This window comes from Pseudophryne corroboree, chromosome 1 (genome assembly GCF_028390025.1).
Source record: "Pseudophryne corroboree isolate aPseCor3 chromosome 1, aPseCor3.hap2, whole genome shotgun sequence".
Taxonomy (NCBI): domain Eukaryota; kingdom Metazoa; phylum Chordata; class Amphibia; order Anura; family Myobatrachidae; genus Pseudophryne; species Pseudophryne corroboree.
The window spans coordinates 118,767,309-118,786,027 of record NC_086444.1 but is presented as its reverse complement, the minus strand read 5'-3'; the positions used below and the strand labels follow the sequence as shown (position 1 = coordinate 118,786,027).

The 18,719-nt window shown below is 47.7% G+C and overlaps 1 protein-coding gene across 25 annotated transcripts in view; it reads right to left on the bottom strand.

Moving 5' to 3' along the window:
- The window catches only part of DDX4 (DEAD-box helicase 4), a 1,188,488-nt gene that overhangs the window by 589,030 nt on the left and 580,739 nt on the right, over positions 1 to 18,719 (bottom strand). For 23 of the 25 annotated variants that reach the window (XM_063962463.1, XM_063962252.1, XM_063962288.1 and 20 more), the window contains one exon: positions 1,768 to 1,818. The exons of the other annotated variants lie outside the window; for them this stretch is intronic. In XM_063962463.1, the coding sequence (XP_063818533.1) occupies positions 1,768 to 1,818 (51 nt within the window). The remainder of the gene's footprint in view (positions 1 to 1,767; positions 1,819 to 18,719) is intronic. 25 annotated transcript variants of the gene reach the window in all.

Below are 18,719 nucleotides of genomic sequence, written 5' to 3'. Positions count from 1 at the left end.
TGAAATACGCAAACATGAGCTGGTGTCCTCAATGATAGCTGCAAACTTGAGCTAATGTCCTCAGTGCTGACCAAACTCTGATTCAGAGTTTGGCCAGCACTGAGGACACTAGCTGGGATGTATTTTTAGATCACTAATTGGGCCAATATGGGATCTTTCTGAGTTTTTCAAAGTCCACAGTTAAGACACCACTCTTTCATATAGAAATTTAGGGGTTCCTAAATTGGTGGATTGGTTAAGTGTTTTTGTGGATAGAAGATTAACGGACCTGTTGCCTCTGTGACCGTGTGTTTATGAACTTTTGTTGGCCTCGCCATTGGACTGAGAATACGGTCGCTAAAACCCAATGAGCGCACCACAGCAAATACGAGAATATTACGAGAATTAAGGGACTAAGATGACCGTCCTGTCTGGTGGGTTGCAGCACCTTTGAAGTGAAGCGCCATCTTTACACCTTTGTTTTTTCTGACCTGCTAGTATATCAGACACAGACGCCCGCCGAAACAGCACTGTACTCGTGGATAAGCGTTGTTGCAACCCGGAGAGTTGTTGGAGAGACTCTTTCTAATATACGTATAAACCGCGGTTTAGAAAGATCACTCAAACAAATAGTAAGACTATAAAAATAAAAGAAAGCTTAGGGCTGCTAAAATACTGCAGCCCTCTGACCATGGCCCGGCTCCTGCCGCACCAAACAAAAAAATGATTTCACTGATCCAGTGGGCGGGGATATATGGACGGGCCAGTTGCATCCTGGGAGGCAAGAAAGCTTTGATCGATTGGTACAATCCGCTGACGCTCCATCATATCCCACTGTTAACCTGTGGATAAACTGTGGACCCAGCCGGAGAAAATATGACTATATCTATATAAATTTTATACACAAATACACACGCTACAGGTTAAATGTTTTCTCTCGCTGTAAGATGAGTTCTTAACTGGATGTAGGCTAGCCTGTACTATATGGGGCTGCAAATGCAGCGTTAGCCCTTTTTGTTTAGGGTGACAGAAACTTTGTTCAAGTCACAGACTCAATCCAGCAATAGTGCCCCACACCACCATTATTTCATCTCCATGTTTAATAGTTCTATTTATTAAGTGTCGGGCCATGCTTACTCAGAAATGTAAAATGGCCATTATTTAAAGAACATTTATACTCCGTACATAAGGAACCATCCTTTTGCATACTAGAGGGTGTATAAAAATGCTGCATTGTGAATCAAAGAGTTCACATTTTGAAATATCAATGCATTAGAACTTCATCCAGGTTTCAGGAGTCTGCTGGCTACACTACATTTCCCAGGCAAATCATTTACTTTGCTGCAGACCACCTGTAAGTTCTTAACCCATTACTTACTCCCAGAAAAAGCCTTTTTTATTGTTTTTTTTAATTCTTAAAATTACATTTTCCATTTTAGCTAACTTTTTATATTTTAACCTCTAGAAGTCTACAGCTTATCTCCGTACATTTTTAGGTTATTAACTAAACTTGAATTACTTGCATTTCAACAAAAACGGGAAAAACTACTGGTAGTGCACATAACAGTAGATATCCAGTGGCATTATCTACTGTTATCTGGAAAATGTCCACCTCAAACAGCATTTTTCCAGGTTTATTTACAATGGTGCTGGTTTTCCAAGCTAGTAGGATCAAGGTTTACATTCATTCCTAAATTTGTGAATAGAGCCTTCAATAATAAATCCACCTAGTGCTAAAATGACTATCTACACACATATTGTAAGATTACAGTTATTACATGCACCTACCATCTCTGCCTGAAAATCCTCTCGATTCATTTCCATTTTCACTATCAAAACCTAAAATAGAAGGTAAAAATAGGATTTTAATTACCTATCGGTAAATCGTAGTCCGTAGAGGATACTTGGGTCCACATTAGTAACATAGCGTATAGACGGGTCCCTTAGGAGCCATGGGCACTTTAAGAGTTTAATAGTGTGGGACACAATCTAGAAACTGTGCCAGGAGACTGACATACTTTGAAAGAAGAAAATACACAGATAGTGGCAAGATTCACACTAGCTCTCACACACAAAACAGAAAACCAAGCAAACCAGCAACGATTGAACAGTACTTGACCAAGTAACAATGCAGTACTCAACCAAGTAACAACTGCAGGAAAACGAAGCGCTGGGCGGGCGATCAGCACCCTCTACGAACTACGAGAAATGGATTTACCAGTAGGTAATTAAAATCCTATTTTCTCTTACGTCCTGGAGGATGCTGGGGTCCACATTAATACCATTGGGATGTACCAAAGCTCCAAGTACGGGAGGGAGAGCGCAGAGGCTCCTGCAGCACCGATTGACCAAACTTAAGGTCCTCAGAAGACAAAGTTATCGAACTTGTATACCTTAGCAAACGTATTCATCCCCGACCAAGTAGCTACTCGGCAAAGTTGTAAAGCCGAGACACCGCGGGCGGCTGCCCAGGAAGAACCCACATTATGACTAGAGCGGTACTTAACAGATTTTGGACATGGCAAGCCTGCCGTAAAATAAGCATGCTGGATAGTAAACCTGATCCAGCGAGAAATCGTCTGCTTAGAAGCAGAACACCCAATCTTGTTAGGATCATAAAGGACAAACAGAGCGTCCGATTTTCTGTGACGAGAAGTTCTCTTCACATAAATCTTCAAAACCCTTACAACATCAAAGGACTGATGTAATTGAGGCGTCAGTAGCCACTGGCACAATAGGTTGGTTGATATGAAAAGCAGACACAACCTTCGAAAGTGCCGACGCGTCCGGAGCTCAGATCTATCTTCATGGAAAATAAAAGTAGGGGCTCTTGCAGGAGAATGCCCCCAAATCTGACACGTCTAGCAGATGCCAATGTCAACAGTGTGAGCCTTCCAAGTAAGAAACCTGACCTCAACCTCCTGTAAAGGCTCGAAACAATCCAACTGCAGGAACTGCAGCACCACGTTAAGATCCCAGGGTGCTGTAGGAGGCACAAAGGGAGGCTGGATGTGCAGGACCCCTTTCAAAAAAGATTGAACCTCAGTGAGGGCAGCCAATTGTTTCTGGAAGAAAATGGACAAGGCCGAAATCTGGACTTTTATAGAGCCCAGGCGCAGGCCCACATCCACTCCTGCTTGCAGGAAGAGGAGAATTCGGCCAAGATGAAACTCCACCACAGGAAACTTCTTAGATCCACACAAAGACACATACTTTTTCCAAATGCGATGGTAATGTTTTGACGTTACGCCTTTCCTAGCCTGTATCAGGGTAGGAATAACCTTGTTCGGAATGCCGTTCCGAGCCAAGATCTGGCGTTCAACCTCCATGCCGTCAAACGTAGCTGTGGTCAGTTTTGTAAGTGAACGGCCCCCTGTTGCAGAAGGTCCTCTTGAAGAGGAAGAGGTCTCGGATCTTCCAGCAGTAACTCCAAAAGATCCGCGTACCAAGCCCTCCTTGGCCAGTCCGGAGCAATGAGGATCGCCTGAACTTATGTTCTTTTGATTAGTTTGAGAATTATTGGGATGAGTGGAAGTGGAGGGAACACATATACTGACTTGAACACAAACGGAGTTACCAGGGAGTCCACCGCCACTGCCTGTGGATCCCTTGACCTGGAACAGTACCTCCAAAGCTTCTTGTTGAGGCGTGAGGCCTTCCTGTCTTTTTGAGGTACACCCCAGACTTGTCACCTCTGCGAACACCTCCGAGTGGAGGCCCCGCTCTCCAGGATGGAGATAGCGTCTGCCGAGGAAGTCCGCTTCCCAGTGTCCATTCCCGGAATGAAGATTGTCAACAGGCGCCACTGCTTGCTTTTCCACCCAGAGGATGATTCTTGTTACCTCTGACACTGCAGCTCTGCTCTTCGTTGCGCCCTGTAGGTTTATGTAGGACACTGTCATTGCATTGTCCGACTGAACCTGAATGGCCTGATCTTTCAGAAGATGTGCCTCTTGTAGAAACTCGTTGTACACGGCCCTTAGTACTAGAATGTTTATTGGAAGGATGGATTCTAGACTGGACCACCTTCCTTGGGTGACTGCTCCCCAACCTCTGATACTTGCATCCGTGGTTAGGAGGATCCAATTCTGAATTCCAAACCTGCAGCCCTCTAGTACGTGAGAGGTTTGCAGCCACCAGAGTAGAGAGATTCTGGCTTTCGGTGACAGACATATCCTCTGGTGCATGTGAAGATGAGATCCCGACCATTTATCCAGGAGATCCAGTTGAAAAGACCGTGCATGAAATCTCCCGTACTGTAGAGCCTCATAGGTGGCTACCATCTTCCCCAGAAGGCTAATGCACTGGTGAACATATACCCGGGTTGGCTTCAAGACATCCCGGACCATTGCTTGTATCATCAACACCTTCTCTTCCGGCAGAAACACCCTCTGAACTTTCAAGTCGAGGATCAACGCCAGGAAGGACAGCCTCCTTGGCGGCTCCATATGCGACTTTGGAAGGTTCAAGATCTATCTATGATCCTGAAGCACAACAGCTTTTCCCTGGAAGATGCTTTTATTAGATCGTCCAGATAAGGAATTATGTTCACACCCTGCTTGCAGAGGAGTAGCATTATCTCCGCCTTGACCTTGGTGAACACTCTTGATGCCGTGGAGAGGCCTGGAACTGATAGCAACAGTCCAGCAGCGCAAATCTGAGATAAGCCTGGTGAGGCGGCCAAATCGGGATGTGAAGGTACGCATCCTTGATATCCAGGGATACCAGGAATTCCCCCTCCTCCAGACCTGAGATCACCCCTCTCAGACTCCATCTTGAATTTGCTCAAGTAGGGATTCAATGACTTTAGGTTTAAAAACCAGCCTTACCGAACCGTCCGGTTTCGGCACCACAAACAGGTTTGCGTAATAACATTTGTGTTGTAGGCGAGGTGGAACCGGAACAATGACATTTGACCTTGGTAATTTTTGAATGGCTTCCTGTAGGACAGCACTTTGTCAGCAAAGCTGTCAAGACTGATTTGAAGAATCTGTGAGGTGGGAGTTCTTTAAACTCCAGTCTGTACCCATGGGTAACTATCCTGTACACAGGGATCCAGGCATGAGTACTCCCAGACATTACTGAAATTTCTTAGCCTTGCTCCCACACCTGCCCAATCTCCGGGCTAGGAGGTCCACCGTCATGCTGAGGATTTTGAGGAAACAGAACCAGGTTTCTGTTCCTGGGAACCTGCGGGTGCAGGTTTTCAGGATTTCCCCCGACCACCTCTAAAGAAAGTGGAGGGGGATTTGGACTTAACTTCACCGGTCCGAAAAGACTGCATTTCATAAGTAGGATATGATTTCCTAGTCGGTGGTGTAGCAGAGGGAAGAAAGTTGCCGTGGAGATCCACGCATACACTGCTTCTCTAAACAGAGCCCGACTTGTGAAGGGTATTGTTCTCCACACTCTTCTTGGATTCCACATCCGCAGACCATTGGAGCAGCCAGAGTCCCCTGCGTGCCGAGACAGCCATGGAAGAAGCCCTCGCATTCAGACGTCCATGGTCCTTAATGGCTTCCACCATGAAACCTGCAGAATCCTGTGTGCGACGTAAACACAATTCAATGTCACTTCTATCCATAGAATCTAACTCCTCTAGTAAAGTGCCTGACCACTTTACTATGGCTTTAGGAATCTATGCACAAACAATAGTAGGTCTTAAAACTACGCCATTTGCGGTGTATAAAGATTTGTGTGTAGTCTCAATCTTGCGGTCGGCCGGCTCTTTTAAAGCGGTGGACCCAGAGACAGAGACACGTAAAACCACTTTCTTAGACAACCTAGATACAGAAGCGTCTACTACCGGCGGTTTTACCCACTTTTTCCTATCCTCCTCAGGGAAAGGAAAAGCAATGTGAACCCTTTTAGGGATCTGGAACTTTTTCTCTAGGTTTTACAAGGATTTTTCAAACAATGCGTTTAGATCATTGGACGCAGGGAAGGTAATGGAGGACTTTTTATTGTCAGTAAAGTAAGCCTCCACAACCTGCTCAGGTACCTTCTCAGAAATACGTAAAATGTCCCTAATGGCCTCAATCATGAGTTGCACGCCCTTAGCAAGGTATGCCTCTCCCCCAGTATATCCCCCTCACCGTCTCTCGGATCAGAGTCTGTATCCGTGTTGGCTTGCCTTATTTGGGCAAGAGCATGCTTTTTAAAAGGTGTGTATTAGGGGTTTTGGATGAGGTAGAGGGAGCAGAACACGACAAAACCTCTACAGATCTTTTCAAAACCTGTGTTTCAGTCTCATTATGAGCTAACCTAGATGAAATCTGGGATTATAATTCCCTGAATAGAAGCCAACCATGGGAGTTCGGATTCAGAAGGCTGAGACAGTATATTGCATTTCTGCGTACATGGAATAAACTCCTCTGGAGAAGAGACACACTTTGCAGCAAAAGATAGAGTCCCTAGACATGGTAATGTGAAATATATACACAGGAAAATGTCAGACAGTTTCCCCCAAAACTCCTTCAGAGAAACAGAGTATAAGAAGCCAGCACACACAGCACCCTGTTAGGCAGTTATTATGATAAATGCCTGACGCTGACTGAGTAACCTTACTGGATTAAATAGTTAACACTCTTCTTTCCCCCCCCTCTTCCTTTTCTAGAGCACCCTGGTACCGCAGAGGATAACTGAAGTTAAGTGGAGGGCAGCACTCCCTGTCAGCGTCTCTGTAGTGTGATCTGCAGGGAGAAAATGGCGCTGGTGAGTGCTGTTATCGCTCTGAGAAGCCCCACACCCTGTAATGGCGCGTCTTCCCGCAGTACTTATATTATATTGTCCTGCTGTGTTCTTGTTGCCAACAGTGGGATTAGTTCCTGTTAGCTTAGTTGACCAGTGTTAGTGTATTGCGCTGGCCCAGGGCACTCCTCACAGCGCCGCACATGTACCTCTGAGCCCTCCGGAGCACAGCTTCTCAGAGTCACCCTTGTGACGCCATTCCCGCCGGCGTCATACTCACCACTCCAACTTCTGGCTCTGTTAAGGGGTGGCGGCAGTGCGGCAGGAGCGAGCGGTCGCCTCGGGGGCTTGCGATCATCACCCTCAGGAGCTCAGTGTCCTGTCAGCGGAGATAGGAGCCATTAACCTCTAGTGTTGGATCCTACTCTATCTCCCCCCCCCCCCCCCCCCCCTTAAGTCCCACTAAGCTGGGAGGCTGTTGCCAGCAGCCTCCCTGTACCTATCTCCTCTTAAAAAATATTAAAACTAGCAAAGCTCCTAGGAGCTCCCCTAGCTGTGACCGGCTCCACCGGGCACATTTTCTAAACAGTCTGGTAGGAGGGGCATAGAGGGAGGAGCCGGCCCACACTATTAAACTCTTAAGTGTCCATGGCTCCAAAGGGACCAGTCTATACCCCATGGTACTAATGTGGACCCCAGCATCCTCTAGGACGTAAGAGAAGAGTCGGACATTAAGGACAGAAAAATATTCTTCAGCTTCTATACATGGGCATGAGAAAGATGTGGAATATTGCACCACTTTATTCATCCAGACAAAGTTGAAAAGATCTTAAAAACAATAGTTACACAAATTTAAACAATAAAAAATATTTCTCGTAGTCCGTAGTGGATGCTGGGGACTCCGTCAGGACCATGGGGATTAGCGGCTCCGCAGGAGACAGGGCACAAAAATAAAGCTTTAGGATCAGGTGGTGTGCACTGGCTCCTCCCCCTATGACCCTCCTCCAAGCCTCAGTTAGGATACTGTGCCCGGACGAGCGTACACAATAAGGAAGGATTTTGAATCCCGGGTAAGACTCATACCAGCCACACCAATCACACCGTACAACTTGTGATCTGAACCCAGTTAACAGTATGACAAACGTAGGAGCCTCTGAACAGACGGCTCACAACAATAACAACCCGATTTTTTTGTAACAATAACTATGTACAAGTATTGCAGACAATCCGCACTTGGGATGGGCGCCCAGCATCCACTACGGACTACGAGAAATAGATTTATCGGTTAGTAAAATCTTATTTTCTCTGACGTCCTAGTGGATGCTGGGGACTCCGTCAGGACCATGGGGATTATACCAAAGCTCCCAAACGGGCGGGAGAGTGCGGATGACTCTGCAGCACCGAGTGAGAGAACTCCAGGTCCTCCTCAGCCAGGGTGTGCCCCTGACCAAGTAGCTGCTCGGCAAAGTTGTAAAGCCGAGACCCCTCGGGCAGCCGCCCAAGATGAGCCCACCTTCCTTGTGGAATGGGCATTTACATATTTTGGCTGTGGCAGGCCTGCCACAGAATGTGCAAGCTGAATTGTACTACACATCCAACTAGCAATCGTCTGCTTAGAAGCAAGAGCACCCAGTTTGTTGGGTGCATACAGGATAACAGCAAGTCAGTTTTCCTGACTCCAGCAGTCCTGGAAACCTATATTTTCAGGGCCCTGACAACATCTAGCAACTTGGAGTCCTCCAAGTCCCTAGTAGCCGCAGGTACCACAATAAGCTGGTTCAGGTGAAACGCTGACACCACCTTAGGGAGAAAGTGGGGACGAGTCCGCAGCTCTGCCCTGTCCGAATGGACAATCAGATATGGGCCTTTGTGAGACAAAGCCGCCAATTCTGACACTCGCCTGGCCGAGGCCAGGGCCAACATCATGGTCACTTTCCATGTGAAATATTTCAAATCCACAGATTTGAGCGGTTTAAACCAATGTGATTTGAGGAATCCCAGAACTACGTTGAGATCCCACAGTGCCACTGGAGGCACAAAAGGGGGTTGTATATGCAGTACCCCTTTTACAAACGTCTGAACTTCAGGCACTGAAGCCAGTTCTTTCTGGAAGAAATTCGACAGGGTCGAAATTTGAACCTTAATGGACCCCAATTTTAGGCCCATAGACAGTCCTGTTTTCAGGAAATGTAGGAAACGACCCAGTTGGAATTCCTCTGTAGGGACCTTCTTGGCCTCACACCACGCAACATATTTTCGCCAAATGCGGTGAAAATGTTTTGCGGTTACATCCTTCCTGGCTTCGACCAGGGTAGGGATGACTTCATCTGGAATGCCCTTTCAGGATCCGGCGTTCAACTGCCATGCCGTCAAACGCAGCCGCGGTAAGTCTTGGAACAGACAAGGCCCCTGCTGGAGCAGGTCCTCTCTTAAAGGTAGAGGCCACGGTTCTTCCGTGAGCATCTCTTGAAGTTCCGGGTACCAAGTCCTTCTTGACCCATCCGGAACCACGAGTATCGTTCTTACTCATCTCCTTCTTATGATTCTCAGTACTTTTGGTATGAGATGCATAGGAGGGAACACATACCCTGACTGGTACACCCACAGTGTTACCAGAGCGTCCACCGCTATTGCCTGAGGGTCCCTTGACCTGGCGCAATATCTGTCTAGTTTTTTGTTCAGGCGGGACGCCATCATGTCCACCTTTGGTTTTTCCCAACGGTTTACAATCATGTGGAAGACTTCCCGCTGAAGTCCCCACTCTCCCGGGTGGAGGTTATGCCTGCTGAGGAAGTCTGCTTCCCAGATTTCCACTCCCGGAATTAACACTGCTGAGAGTGTTATCACATGATTTTTCGCCCAGCGAAGAATCCTTGCAGTTTCTGCCATTTCCCTCCTGCTTCATGTGCCGCCCTGTCTGTTTACGTGGGCGACTGCCGTGATGTTGTCCCACTGGATCAATACCGGCTGACCTTGAAGCAGAGGTCTTGCTAAGCTTAGAGCCTTGTAAATTGCCCTTAGCTCCAGTATATTTATGTGGAGAGAAGTCTCCAGACTTGATCACACTCCCTGGAAATTTTTTCCTTGTGTGACTGCTCCCCAGCCACTCAGGCTGGCATCCGTGGTCACCAGGACCCAGTCCTGAATGTCGAATCTGCGGCCCTTTCATAGATGAGCACTCTGCAGCCACCGCAGAAGAAAACACCCTTGTCCTTGGAGACAGGGTTATCCGCTGATGCATCTGAAGATGCGATCCGGACCATTTTCCCAGCAGATTCCACTGAAAGGTTCTTGCGTGAAATCTACCGAATGGGATCGCTTTGTAAGAAACCACCATTTTTCACAGGACCCTTGTGCAATGATGCACTGATACTTTTCCTGGTTTTAGGAGGTTCCTGACTAGCTCGGATAACTCCCTGGTCTTCTTCTCCGGGAGAAAACATCCTTTTCTGGACTGTGTCCAGAATCATTCCTAGGAACATTAGACGTGTCGTCGGAAAAAGCTGCGATTTTGGAATATTTAGAATCCACTCTTGCTGTCGTAGAACTACTTGAGATAGTGCTACTCCGACCGCCAACTGTTCTCTGGATCTTGCCCTTATCAGGAAAGCGTCCATATTTCTTTTAGGAAGAATCATCATTTCGGCCATTACCACGGTAAAGACCCGGGGTGCCGTGGACAATCCAAACGGCAGCGTCTGAACTGATAGTGACAGTTCTGTACCACGAACCTGAGATACCCTTGGTGAGAAGGGCAAAATTTGGACATGTAGGTAAGCATCCCTGATATCCAGTGACACCATATCGTCCTGGTTCGCTATCACTGCTCTGAGTGACTCCATCTTGATTTGAACCCTTGTATGTAATTGTTCAAATCTTTTAGATCTCACCGAGCCGTTTGGCTTCAGTACCACAATATAGTGTGGAATAATACCCCTTCCCTTGTTGTAGGAGGGGTACTTTGATTATCACCTGCTGGGAATACAGCCTGTGAATTTTTTCCCAATACTGCCTCCCTGTCGGAGGGAGACGTTGGTAAAGCAGACTTCAGGAACTTGTGAGGGGAAGACGTCTCGAATTTCCAATGTACACCTGGGATACTACGTGTAGGATCCAGGAGTCCACTTGCGAGTGAGCCCACTGCGTGCTGAAACTCTTGAGATGACCCCCCACCGCACCTGAGTCCGCTTGTATGGCCCCAGCGTCATGCTGCGGACTTGGCAGAAGCTGTGGAGGACTTCTGTTCCTGGGAATGGGCTGCCTGCTGCAGTCTTCTTCCCTTTCCTCTAACCCTGGGCAGATATGACTGGCCTTTTGCCCGCCTGCCTTTATGGGTACGAAAGGACTGAGACTGAAAAGACTGTGTCCTTTTCTGCTGAGATGTGACTTGGGGTAACAAAAGTGGATTTTCCAGCTGTTGCCATGGCCACCAGGTCCGATGGACCGCCCCTTTATACGGCAATACTTCCATGTGCCGTCTGGAATCTGCATCACCTGACCACTGTCGTGTCTATAAACATCGTCTGGCAGATATGGACATCACATCTACTCTTGATGCCAGAATGCAAATATCCCTCTGCGCATCTCGCATATATAGAAATGCATCCTTAAAATGCTCTATAGTCAATAAAATATTGTTCCTGTCAAGGGTATCAATATTTTCAGTCAGGAAATCCGACCAAGCCCCCCCCAGCGCTGCACATCCAGGCTGAGGCGATTGCTGGTCGTAGTATAACACCAGTATGTGTGTATATACTTTTTTGGATATTTTTCAGCTTCCTATCAGCTGGCTCCTTGAGGGCGGCCGTATCTGGAGACGGTAACGCCACTTGTTTTTATAAGCGTGTGAGTGCCTTATCCACCCTAAGGTGTGTTTCCCAACTCGCCCTCACTTCTGGCGGGAAAGGGTATACCTCCAATAATTTTCTATCGGAGGAAACCCACGTATCATCACACACTTTAATTTATCTGATTCAGGAAAAACTACAAGTAGATTATTCCCACCCTACATAATACCCTTATTTGTGGTACTTGTAGTATCAGAAATATGTAACACCTCCTTCATTGCCCTTAACATGTAACGTGTGGCCCTAAAGGAAAATACGTTTGTTTCTTCACCGTCGACACTGAAGTCAGTGTCCGTGTCTGTGTCGACCAACTGAGGTAAATGGGCGTTTTTACAAGCCCCTGACGGTGTCTGAGACGCCTGGACAGGTACTAATTCGTTTGCCGGCCATCTCATGTCGTCAACCGACCTTGCATCGTGTTGACATTATCACGTAATTCCTAAATAAGCCATCCATTCCGGTGTCGACTCCCTAGAGAGTGACATCACCAATACAGGCAATTTGCTCCGCCTCCTCACCAACATCGTCCTCCTACATGTCGACACACACGTACCGACACACAGCACACACAGGGAATGCTCTGATAGAGGACAGGACCCCACTAGCCCTTTGGGGAGACAGAGGGAGAGTTTGCCAGCACACACCAAAAACGCTATAATTATACAGGGACAACCCCTTATACAAGTGTTTTCCCTTATAGCATTTTCACATATGTAATCATATCGCCAAATAAGTGCCCCCCCTCTCTGTTTTTAACCCTGTTTCTGTAGTGCAGTGCAGGGGAGAGCCTGGGAGCCTTCCTCACAGCAGAGCTGAGCAGGAAAATGGCGCCGTGTGCTGAGGAGAATAGGCCCCGCCCCCTAAAACGGCGGGCTCTTCTCCCGGAGTTTGTGAGATCTGGCAGGGGTTAAATACATCCATATAGCCTCAAGGGCTATATGTGATGTATTTTAGCCATAAAAAAGGTATAATACATTGCTGCCCAGGGCGCCCCCCCCAGCGCCCTGCGTGACCGCTGGTATGAAGTGTGCTGACAACAATGGCGCACAGCTGCAGTGCTGTGCGCTACCTTATGAAGACTGAAAGTCTTCTGCCGCCTGTTTCTGGACCTCTGGACCTCTTCAACTTCGGCATCTGCAAGGGGGGTCGGCGGCACGGCTCCGGGACGAACCCCAGGGTGAGACCTGTGTTCCGACTCCCTCTGGAGCTAATGGTGTCCAGTAGCCTAAGAAGCAAATCCATCCTGCACGCAGGTGAGTTTACTTCTCTCCCCTAAGTCCCTCGTAGCAGTGAGCCTGTTGCCAGCAGGACTCACTGAAAATAAAAAACCTAACTTAAACTTTTATTCTAAGCAGCTCAGGAGAGCCACCTAGATTGCACCCTTCTCGGCCGGGCACAAAAATCTAACTGAGGCTTGGAGGAGGGTCATAGGGGGAGGAGCCAGTGCACACCACCTGATCCTAAAGCTTTTATTATTGTGCCCTGTCTCCTGCGGAGCCGCTAAACCCCATGGTCCTGACGGAGTCCCCAGCATCCACTTAGGACGTTAGAGAAACTTACCTTGGTTATCTCTTTTGCTTCGAGGTTCATAGGATCCACAGAGTTACCTTAGGCTACACTGATGGAGACCAGGACAGGCACCAAACAAAGCTTTTACAAGCTCCAAGGATGCACTGGACCCCTCTCCACTCATACCCCAGTCACAGCTCAGGCTCTTCTGTTGTAGTTAACAAGCCCAAAGCAAGAGTTAGAGAGGAGAGAAGGAAGAATGGTATACACCGGAAACACTCACTAGTAGAAGGGAACTGGTGACCTCAAAGAGTAACCCATAGATGCCCTCTGGATCCTATGGACCTCAATGAAAAAGTTAACAAAAAGGTAAGATATACCATTAACTCTTACTTTTCATAGTCTCCACAGGATTACCTTAGGGTTGTCCCATAACAGTTGTAATCGGGGGGCGGAATGCTCCTAAGCTGAAAGGAGGACATAGCGGCCAAAGGGTGCATCCTGAGAGGCAAACGTATCAAAGGCATAGAACCTAAGAAACGTGTGGGCAGAAGTCCACGTACCGGCCTTACACAGTTTTTCAGCAGACGTGCCATTGCATGAAGGTAGAGTAAGAGTGAGCAGAGACTGACCAGTACTGGAAGATCAGTTTGCGTGTAGGCCTGCGAGATGGTGATGAGAAGGCAGTGTGCCAAAGTTTATTAGCCGGCCAGCCACATTTGTAGAATCCATAAAGAACAAAATCAGGAAAGAGTTTTCCTAATGGAACTAGTATGGTCACGCAGATCTTTAGAGCACGGACCGCATCCAACGATACTTCTGTCATGATAAATGAAGTGGGGGCGGGGGGGGGGGGGGCGGGCGCGCAGCATAAGTGCCCCTACGTCTGAGACTCAGCAGGCTTAGGTGAAGGACAGGTGGAAGAAAGTCTTCGCGATCACCCATTTGAGTTCAACCAAATTTAATGGTTCAAAGAGTAAGGATGTTGCAAGGTCCGAAGAACCAAGGACAAATGCCAAGAATGAAGAAACAGAGGGAGACTGGATCCGGAGTACCCCCTGAAGGAAGGTTCGTACATCAGGTAATGGAGTAAGTCTTTTCTGGAACCATACGGTCAAGGATGAGACTTGAACCTTAAGGAAAGACAAACAAAAGCCTATATTCAAGGCTGGCTTGCAGAAGCGCCAGGAGTCTAGAAAAAACTTGACACCAGAGGATTATAGTGTCGATGGGCCCACCACTGAAAGTAAGAATGTCATATGCTGTAATAAATGCGATCGGATGCCCGTTTCCGTGCACTGAGCATAGTTTGATTAACCGTACTGGAAAAACCTTTATACCTTAGGATGGATGACTCAGGAGCCACACTGTCAAAGACAAGCGAGCTAGGCCCGGGTGTAGACAGGTACCCTGGGACAAGAGGTCTGGTCAAGGAGGAAGTTTTAACAGCAAGTCTATGGAGAGACATATGGAGATCTGTGAAGCAATGACTTCTGGGCCATGCCGGAGCCACGAGAATAATCGTGCCGCCTTCTTTCTTGACTTTACGTAGCACTCTGGGTAGGAGAGGTACCGGAGGAAAGAGATATGCCAGACGAAAGAACCATGGAACATCCACGAAGGTTGAGTATGGATCCCTTGTGTGAAAGAGGTCGGGGGGGGGGGGGGGTTATTGCTGTGGATAGGCCTAAGGGTAGGGCCAGAAACGGGAAATGCTGACATAGGACAGCAAACTGGACGTACTGCTGATGACTGGGTGCAATAGGGATATGTAACAGAGCATCGTGTATATCCAGGGAGACCATAAAATGCCCAGGTCGCATAGCTAGGAAAGTGGAAAGTTTAGCTGCCATACGAAACCTGGGCACCTTGAGATATTTGTTCAGTAATTTGAGAATGCGTATGGGTCGATGAAACCCATTGAGTTTCTGAAACAAAATGTAGAATAGAACACTTGGCCATGTTGAGACACGGGGACAGGAATAATGTTGCCTGATTGGAGTAAGGAGTGACTAACCATCTTTACCCCTTGGCCTTGCTGAGGTCAGCTGGTGGACTTGTAGGAAAGTGATGTCTTGGAGGGCGCTTCAGGAAGGAGCGCGCGTACCCATGAGACACCACTTTTTTTTAACCCAGGCGTCCATTGTGATCAGACGCCAAGCATGGGTGAACTGAAGAAGTCTGCCTCGCACCCTTGGGTCTGCCAGGAAAGGTCCACCCAGTCCATCTGAGGGATTATCAGAGTATAGGGGGATTTTCCCATTTTGAACAGTCAGTAGCAAGTAACGGATAGAAGGAGCTGAGCCCTTTAGGTAGTTAACTTCTTCCTAGGCGTTTTCCATGCTTCGCTCATAGCATCTCAGAAGTGGTATGAGTGTGGAAATACAGCCACTACCACTTTTTAGCATTTAAACAAAATCTTTTGCCTTTGGAGCTGGTTCAGAATCTTCTATCTGGAGAGAGAATTCAACTGCTCTAACCAGAGCAGCCACAATAAATTTGGATTGTACCTCTTCCTCGCCAGAGGGGGAGTCAACGTCAGAGAGTTATGTACGTACTGCTGCAGAAGATTCCTTACTTGTCCAACAAGGGCAGAGGGAAAGGTGGGGCTGATAAACAGGTTGTAATTGCTGAGGCAGACTGATTGGGGGGGGAGCGCACAGACAGAGCTGTAATATGGTCAGCGATATTAGCTAGCATGTGCGAGAACAAAGCTCAAAGAGGCTCCTGTGCTGGCACTGGAGGAGCAGTATGTGACAATAAACCATCACACATACAATAAATTGTAATGTGGGTACTAGTAAACCCTGTACACACCAGTATCTAAGGGTTACTCAGGAAGGAAAGTAGAAAAGCTAAATTATAAATGTACAGTCATAAACCAACAGACAACAGATCTCGCATACAATGCCAAAATCAAAATTTATCTACAATGAGCACTCAATTCAACTACTCGGCTATTAGAGCAGGCAGGAATCAGCACTGTATAAAACCTAACTCCAAGAAGAGATACACAGGGAGAACGAACCCAGCATTCCTGGAGACCTGTAGAGCTCTTGTAATGGCTGCCCAATGTCTGTGTAAGGAAGGAGGAGGAGCAGCCCAGGCCGGGAAGAGCTCAGCAGAATGGTGCCCTGAGCTGGGGAAGGGGCTGCTAAGGAAGTGCTGCCTCCCGTGGCTGACATTAACCACCAGTGCCCAGGCCTTATGAAAGTGTCTCTCAGCGCCAGTAATATATATGCCCTGGTGTTCTAGTGTAGTCCAAGACTCGCAATGGTCTGGGTACACATCAGCACCTCTGGTCCATCTCCCGATATTGGAGTTATGGACTGCCGCCATCTCAAGTCGCGCAAACGGGAACCCAACTTACCTGATCCCCAGTGTCCGGTTTTAGTCCAGAGTCTCCTTGCTAGTGAAGTCGTGCCACTGGTGCGGGTGATGGAGTAATGAGTGTTGGATTCTAAAGGACTGCCGAGAGCCATTTGCTCAAATATTAAAAGATTAGAAGTTTTAGAAACTGTAAAAATCAGAAAAAATAGGATTTTAATACCTACCAATAAATCCTTTTCTCTTAGTCCGTAGAGGATGCTGGGGATGCTTCAAGAACCATGGGGTATAGACAGGATCCGCAGGAGACATGGGCACTTTAAGACTTTCAAAGGGTGTGACCTGGCTCCTCCAGACTCTAGTTTAAGGAAACTGTGCCCAGTGAGACGGACATTTCGAGGAAAAGGATTTATTGTTTAACCACGGTGAGCATCTTACCAGCTCACACCTCAAGCATGCCGCAGAACGTGGCATTCAATAGAACACAAGCCAACGGCATGAAGAATTTTCTGCACTATGCTTACAAAATCGCTGTGTGAAACCACAACCAATAACTGCAGATACAGTACGCACTGGGACGGGCGCCCAGCATCCTCTACGGACTAAGAGAAAATAAGAATTTACTCACCGGTAATTCTATTTCTCGTAGTCCGTAGTGGATGCAGGGAACTCCGTAAGGACCATGGGGAATAGCGGGCTCCGAAGGAGGCTGGGCACTCTAGAAAGATTTATGACTACCTGGTGTGCACTGGCTCCTCCCACTATGACCCCCCTCCAAGCCTCAGTTAGGACACTGTGCCCGGACGAGCAGACATAATAAGGAAGGATTTAGAATCCCGGGTAAGACTCTTACCAGCCACACCAATCACACCGTACAACTCGTGATACTATATCCAGTTTGACAGTATGAAAACAACTGAGCCTCTCAACAGTATTGCAGACAATCCGCACTTGGGATGGGCGCCCAGCATCCACTACGGACTACGAGAAATAGAATTACCGGTGAGTAAATTCTTATTTTCTCTAACGTCCTAGTGGATGCTGGGAACTCCGTAAGGACCATGGGGATTATACCAAAGCTCCCAAACGGGCGGGAGAGTGCGGATGACTCTGTAGCACCGAATGAGAGAACTCCAGGTCCTCCTCAGCCAGGGTATCAAATTTGTAGAATTTTGCAAACGTGTTTGCCCCTGACCAAGTAGCTGCTCGGCAAAGTTGTAAAGCCGAGACCCCTCGGGCAGCCGCCCAAGATGAGCCCACCTTCCTTGTGGAATGGGCATTTACAGATTTTGGCTGTGGTATGCCTGCCACAGAATGTGCAAGCTGAATTGTACTACAAATCCAGCGAGCAATAGACTGCTTAGAAGCAGGAGCACCCAGCTTGTTGGGTGCATACAGGATAAACAGCGAGTCAGAGTTTCTGACTCCAGCCGTCCTGGAAACATATTTTCAGGGTCCTGACAACGTCTAGCAACTTGGGAGTCCTCCAATTCACTAGTAGCCGCAGGTACCACAATAGGCTGGTTCAAGTGAAACGCTGAAACCACCTTAGGGAGAAATTGAGGACGAGTCCTCAATTCTGCCCTGTCCGTATGAAAAATTAGGTAAGGGCTTTTATAGGATAAAGCCGCCAATTCAGAGACACGCCTGGCTGAAGCCAGGGCCAACAGCATTACCACTTTCCATGTGAGATATTTTAAGTCCACAGTGGTGAGTGGTTCAAACCAATGTGATTTTAGGAACCCCAAAACTACATTGAGATCCCAAGGTGCCACTGGAGGCACAAAAGGAGGCTGTATATGCAGTACCCCCTTGACAAACGTCTGAACTTCAGGAACTGAAGCCAGTTCTTTCTGGAAGAAAATCGACAGGGCCGAAATTTGAACCTTAATGGACCCTAATTTTAGGCCCATAGACAGTCCTGTTTGCAGGAAATGCAGGAAACGACCCAGTTGAAATTCCTCTGTAGGGGCCTTCCTGGCCTCGCACCACGCAACATATTTACGCCAAATACGGTGATAATGTTGTACGGTTACATCCTTCCTGGCTTTGATCAGGGTAGGGATGACTTCATCCGGAATGCCTTTTTCCTTCAGGATCCGGCGTTCAACCGCCATGCCGTCAAACGCAGCTGCGGCAAGTCCTGGAACAGACAGGGTCCCTGCTGGAGCAGGTCCTTTCTTAGAGGTAGAGGCCACGGGTCCTCCGTGAGCATCTCTTGAAGTTCCGGGTACCAAGTCCTTCTTGGCCAATCCGGAGCCACGAGTATAGTCCTTACTCCTCTCCTTCTTATGATTCTCAGTACCTTGGGTATGAGAGGCAGAGGAGGGAACACATACACTGACTGGTACACCCACGGTGTTACCA